Genomic DNA, 6,807 nt, shown 5'->3' with positions numbered 1-6,807 from the left:
TTTTTTTTTTTTTTGGCAAAACTTAGTCAGACAGCAGCTGTGTCTGAGTAAAATATCTGGGTGGGATTCACTGTTGAGTAACTAACAAAATTTAGGGTGTAGACACTGGTCAAGAGACATCACCCAAGGCACATATTGCCCTGGTTTCAGCACACTTGGTGTAAATATGTGGTTCAACTGGTAACAGTAAAATAATTTTTTCTTAAATATTCCAGAACTCCCTTGTCCAGATAAACTTTTTTAAGCAAGAACTCAGAGACTTCATTGTATTTTCTAGTCCAGTAAAGTTGTCTTAGATGGAAATATAGTGATTTGAGATCTAGCATGCATTTACTCTGACTGGATTCAACTTGATGACAACAGGCCATATCTTTAAATACTAAGAAACTGAAATCTTTGGGAATTCAAGGGGTTTTGAAGTATGTTAGCTACAATGAGACACCAAAAAGAGACAGTAAAAAAAAAGCTGTGGTGATGAAATAAAGATGTTGTTGATTAGTCAGCTGACGCCTGAGGACGAGACGTCGATCAGCTGCATGCAAACAGTATGATTATATTTAATGTGGCGTGTCTAAACATTTTTGTGGTTCACTCAACTGAGTAATATGTTAAATGTCTAAATACATAGTCAAATGTAAGAGGCTATAATGTTAACATTTTGTTTCTCTCTTATATGTGCTTAGCACTAGCTCAATTTGGATAATTGAGACCAGCCCAGAAATAACCGATGAGTTTTATTAATGGGAAAAATAATAATAAGAAAGAATCTAGAGAGAAAAATTGTTAAATTAATTTCAAACTTACCCTCTTCACAAAACAGCCCAGCATAGCTTGGGAGACACACACATGTGAAAGAAGCCAAGCCATCGACACAAGTGCCTCCATTGCGGCAAGGGTTTGATTCACACTCATCAATATCTTCATAAGAAACAGACATAATCAATAGGAGCAGATGAGCAAAACAACTTGTAGTCCCAGAAATATTATGTTCTTTTAGCAGTGCTTCATGTGAGCTTTGCAAGAATTGTCCTACCTATTTCACATTGATGACCACTGAAACCAGGAGCACAGTGACAGGTATAGGTGCTGCCAATCCTCAAGCAAGAGCCTCCATTTAGACAAACATCCTCTGTGCATGAGTCAATTCCTGATGGCAAAGTAAAATAAAAGTCGAATTAAACAGAAGTTTATTGGAGTATTCATTTTTTTTGCTCTATTTCAGTGCCAACTTAGAAGGAAACTTACCAGAAATCTCCAAAGTCTCGCCAACAACTGTGTGTCCCAGATCAAATCCTCTATTAGGCGGTGTGGTTGTTTCCTCCTCTTTTATTGATGGTTTTCCTTCAATAACTGATGGTGGTGCAGTCATGTCACTGCCCTGTTTCTGGTCTTGCTCAGAAAAGGTTGATGGTGTGGTTGATGCAATTGTACCTAGCTGATTTTGCACCTGGGCTGGTGATACTGTCTTGAATTGAGTGCTGGTTGGTATTTCAGTGTAAGGAGAGACACCTATGTCACCTTTCCCAAACGTGACATCAACACCTTCCTTCTTTGAAGCTTCTGTAGCATTTACCTTAAATACTTTCTTGATTTCATCTGGAGATAGAGCCTGTTCTATACTGATGATCTTTGGTGCCTTTGTAGTCATCAGTTCATCAGATACATCATCAAAGCTGGGGGATGAAATCCCAGAGCTTACAGAGCCACTTTCAGCCTTATCATTAGGGACAGAAGGTGACTCATCATCACCCAGCTTAACAACACTTGCTGTAGTCATGCTGTTTTCTTGGAGGGTAGAGACTGATTTTCCACTGATTGTGGTTGATGCCGTAACCATGATAGCTTCTGCTATTACCTTTGAGTCAGGTGTTTGAGCAACAGATGGTGGTGTAGAAATTAACACTGTATCATTTTCTAGTGTTTGGTTGTACAGGGGATCTGCTGCCACCACATACGGATTTAGTGCTTCATAATCTGGTTGTGGATCAGTTAGACTGAGGTGAGTCGTTGCACCACTTGAGACCTGATCAACAGCTGGTTCAACTGTCCCATCTGCTACCGAAACACGGCCGTCTTCAGAAATAAAAGCAGGTGCAACTGTTGATACTGCAGTCTGGCTTGTGACATGATTAGCAAATACAGGGCGAGTTGTGGTCAGTGATATATCATGAGAAAGACCAGGGTTGGGGCGGTGTGTAAGTGTAATTTCTGACTTGGCTTGTTCAAATAATTCCATGGGAGTTGTCAGTGGTTGTAGAGGAGAAAGAGTTGAGTCCAACTGAATGACAACATCTGGCTGTGATGGTGTTGAGGGGACATTTGAAGTGGGTATTGTGGTGATCATTACTGTTGTCTCTGAGATAGCTGTGCTTGTTATAGCTGCATTTTGTGACTCCTTTGGTTCTGACTCAAAGGAAGTTGATGTATTCAATGACTCAATAGATCTGGTCACAGCAGGGAGCTGTGTTGCATGGGCTGCAGTGCTGAAGACCTCATGGGATGTCTGACCTGAGGTTTCTTCAAAAGATTCTGACTCATCTGTTTGGGAGCTTGCCGGCTGAGTGGATAAAGTGCTAGTAATCATAGTCTTCTTAACGGTCGACAAACTAGGAGTGACAGAGTCAGACCCAAAGGTGCTCAATCCCATTTCACTTGAACCTGCTGTAGAAATAATAATACTTGTTCCTGTTGATATAAACCTCTCTTCACTCTTCACTGGCGTCTTGGCATAACGTGAACTGTCTTCATCGGTTGAGGTGTCTCTCTCAGTCGATACTACAGCTGGCTTCTCAGTGGTAGAAGCAAGAATGGTAAGGGCAGGTTCTGTTATCATTTTGGGTGACTGGTCAGTAATTTCTGAAGTGAAAACCAACCCTTCAGTCTCAGTGGTAGAAACTGAGGACACACCTGAGGATGGAGTCCTTTTTGTTTCAAATGAAAATGAATAAGTTGCTTCACCTGAGATCTCTAGTGATGCGTCTACAGCGCTTGACACTGCAGGAGATCTTGTGTCAGTAGCTATAGTTTCTTCTTCTTTTTCACTTGGAGGTTTTGGAGTTGTAGATTCTACTCCAACAGGCTCCGCTCCTGTCCCCATATGAGATGAAGTTATAATAGCATGAGGAGATGTTTTCTGGATGTCACTGTCTGAACTACTTGAAATTTCCCCTTTCAATGTTGTGACTGTTAATGCAGTCTGGGCAGTTACAACCATAGCAGTGCTTAACTTCTCACTAGACAACACTGGGCTCACTGTGGCTGGCACATTTTTCTCAGAAGAGATGCCAGTGTGGGGAGTAGGCATGATCTCAGACCTGGCTTGCTCAGTACTAAACAGTGAAGAGGGTGTAGATGTTTTTTCAGTCATCCAACTTTCCAAAGATGATGCTGAAGGTTTCTCTGAGCTTTCTTGTGCAAAGTCATCAGAGTCACCTGAAGAGTCGTCATCAGATGTTTTACTGGTGGATTTCATTGTTCCAGGTTTAGTGGAGACTGGTGCGACAGTGACTGAAGGTTTAGTGGTTTGTGTGAAAACGGATGAACTTAAGGTTTTATCAGTTATGCCGTGACTTGTAGCTGTTAGAATTACGGGTGATGCTGTCGTATATTTTTCTTTTTTAACTGTGGTGACCACATAATCTTCACTAGTCACTAAAGTGACAGAGGTAGAGTCTGCTGTTTCCATTAACATTTGAGAAGAAAAAGATGAGGAAGTGGAAATCTCAGTCGTGTCTCCTTGGAATTGATCAGAAATTGGTTTGGTAGTCTCAAATGAGAAAACTTTGTGTGTTGTTGTAACATCATAGATTTCTCCAGAGCTTGACTGAGTGGACACGGAAGTATCTTGTGTGGCCTGCGCCAACCTTGTGACATTTACTTCACTTGATGTTTCTTCCGAAGAAACGTCTTTCACAGGTGACGATTCTGAAGTGAACAAGTATTCAGAAGATGTTGAGGCTGATGATGTATCACTGGCTGAGGTTGGTGTAGGACTCAAAAATGTGTCACCCACAGTCCCTGAACCCTCTGGTTCTTCTGTAACTTCCAGCTTTTGAGTTATTGTAATTGCTGTGACACCCCCAGCTTCCTCTGTCAGAATAGTTGGATAAAATGAAGAAGAGGGAACCACAGACATCGTATCTGCATCAGTGATTGTATCATCTTTGGTAATAAGCTCTGTACTGTAGCTGTCTTCTCTCATACTATCTGTAACTCCAGAGAACAGTTTATCTTCCTGTTGTGTATCCTCGATGAATATGATAGATGTGCTGGTTGATGTTTTGGATGCATCCAGAACTATGGTCGGTGTTTGTTCAGTTAGTCGAGTCTTGGCTTGGCTCCTGTCGGGAGTAATAATCTCAACTTGTTGATCTGTAACGCTGTGATATATAACAGTGGGAACTGGGGCAGATGTTGATGTAAATTCATCTTGTTTATGCTCACTGCTCAAGCTTTCTGTGCTGAAATCAACAACAGTGTGATTATATATTAAGGCATCAGTTGTATGGGAGGGCAGGGCTGTAGAGGGGGATTCTGTTGTGTGTTCAGCCACAGCAACCTCATCTTTCTCAGTGCTTGAAAGGGGATGATCTGTTGCTGGAGTAATTTTACTTTCCTGTGAGAAAACCCTGTTATCAGAGGTTGGTGTTGCTGTAGCAAAACCCTTGGTTTCACCTGCTGTTTCTGAAAATGTGGCAGTCTCCATCACTGAAGGCTTTAGGGTGAACTTCACAGTGGTTTGGTTGCCAGAACTCTCTACCTCTGTCAAAGTAAAATCTGGTTTTGGTGTTGATTTTTTACTTGTGATTGCATATTCTGTTGATGTGTACGACTTCTCTGTGGTGTAGAGAGAAGCTGCAGGTGCAGTAGATTTTGGAACATCAGCGGTTCCACTTTCATTAAGTCTTTTTGCTGTGCTTGTTGGTTTCTCTGTGCTGAAAATGGAATGGCCTGTACTCTCTGTGCTAGTAACAGATGTACTTTCATGAGTTGCTCCTATTATTCTTGGTTTGGTTGTGGGTAGAACTGATAATCCTGTGTCTTTTACTGTAATAAGCACGTCAGTGGTATGGCCACCTGGGTCACTATCTTCTGAAAACACTGAATTTATAACCGCTGAGGAAATTGTACTATCCAAAACTCCAGAACTCTCCCTTTCAGGTACTCTTGTGGAGGATGACCCACTTGAGTCATCGCCTGACCACTCATCTTGATCGGTGACTCCACTGCCCTGATCAGAAGTGTAAATCTCAGGGCTCATCATGCTTGGAGATTGAGTTGGTGATATAAATTCTTTGGTTACCTGTGTACTAGACTGAGGTGAAAATGCAACACTGACCATGTCAGATGTGCTCTGAGTCTCATCTGTTTCTGTCTCATCTGTTTGCACTTTAAATTCCTTGTATGGTTTTGTAGCAGTTTCAATTAATATCCCTTCACCAGATCCATCTTGACTTGATTCCAAATCAAAGTCTTGAGGGAAGCTGCCAGAGTTGTCCATGTCATTGTAGGCAGAGGTCATCATTGGGGTAATACTGGGTATTGCCATTGGCCGAAATGTTTTGAGTGTATAGGGACTAGATGTAGCAGTTGTAAATACTCTATCACTTGAATGCTCTTCCCCAGTGAATACAGGTGTGTTTGATGGACTAAATGTTGTTACTGCTAGGGTTGCTGATTCCACAGAGGGCTGTTCAGGTGCTGTTTCATCTGTGTATGTTGATGTGTAATCTCCTGAGAAGTCTGGGTCGGGAAAATGACCTGCTTCTGACTCAAACTGAGTAGTGGCAGAAAACAGAGGAGCATCTGTAGACTGCCCGGTCATGAACTCATGAGGTGAAATCATTGTACTGTGAGTCAAAGTTTTCAGGTTTTCAACTGTTGCTGTAAAGGATGTGTGTGTTCTTTGAGAGTCACTGAAAGTAGTTGATGGTGCTGATGTTGATGTCGTAGTCATGAAATCAAAAGCAACAGTGTTCCTTGTTGTTACCATCTCTATTGTTTCAGTTGAAGTTGTATCTGAGAAAGAAGATAACGTAAACATGTCTACAGTTTGGTCAGTTAATGTAAAGGGTTCAGGAGATAACACTGTGTTGTCAGTAAAGGGGTAAAGCAAGGTTTTCTCTGGGTGACTAATTAATGGAATCTCAAGTTCTGCGACTGGACTTGATGTTGGGGCCATTGTGCTGAGCGATGAAAAAGATGGAGGAACTGCATTGACAAAGGCCGGTATATGGGTTATCTCATCATGCGAGCTCCACTCTTCAGTAAAGGAGTTAGTTTCATCTCTTGCAGTTGTGGTATAGTATTTGTCTGTTCCAGATGACATCGAATCTGTATCAACATGTTGTGTTACTGCAAGTGATAGTGGCATTGACTCCACAGTGCTGGATACAGATGGAGATATGTCACTGAAAACAGAGCTTGCATTCAATATATCTGTGGTGTCATCACTTGAACGTTCTACATCCATTGGAGTTGTGTCCGAATAGGTCATTGTCTTATTAGTCAAAGGAGAAACAGAAGTCTTTTCTGTCTGATCTGAGAGAGCACTGGAGTAAACGTCAGCTGGAGTTGCTGTTGACTTCTCCGTGGTGACCAATGAGGAAGCTGTGGGAAGTGCAGTGAGATTTCTGATCATTTCAGACGTCTGATCTCCTGAGTCCTTTTCTGTTGATGTCAAAAAATAACTTTCCTCTGGTGTTAATGAATATTCATCGAACTTGCTTGTGGTGACAGATTTTTGCGTACCAGATGACACTGATATTGGCTTCTGAGTACTGAAGACAGATGAGGATGAAGTAAAAG

General features: G+C 41.7%; 1 protein-coding gene across 1 annotated transcript in view; it reads right to left on the bottom strand.

The window, feature by feature from the left end:
* The window catches only part of vcana (versican a), a 47,855-nt gene that overhangs the window by 4,896 nt on the left and 36,152 nt on the right, over positions 1-6,807 (bottom strand). The window contains exons 7-8 of the mRNA XM_005722415.1: positions 1,034-1,147; positions 805-918 (exon numbers count right to left, since the gene is read on the bottom strand). Coding sequence (XP_005722472.1) covers positions 805-918; positions 1,034-1,147 — 228 coding nt within the window. The remainder of the gene's footprint in view (positions 1-804; positions 919-1,033; positions 1,148-6,807) is intronic.

Source organism: Pundamilia nyererei, unplaced genomic scaffold (genome assembly GCF_000239375.1).
Source record: "Pundamilia nyererei isolate P.nyererei 1_Seehausen unplaced genomic scaffold, PunNye1.0 scaffold00006, whole genome shotgun sequence".
NCBI lineage: Eukaryota > Metazoa > Chordata > Actinopteri > Cichliformes > Cichlidae > Pundamilia > Pundamilia nyererei.
The sequence above is the reverse complement of the archived record's forward strand: the minus strand, read 5'-3'. Positions and strand labels throughout refer to the sequence as shown.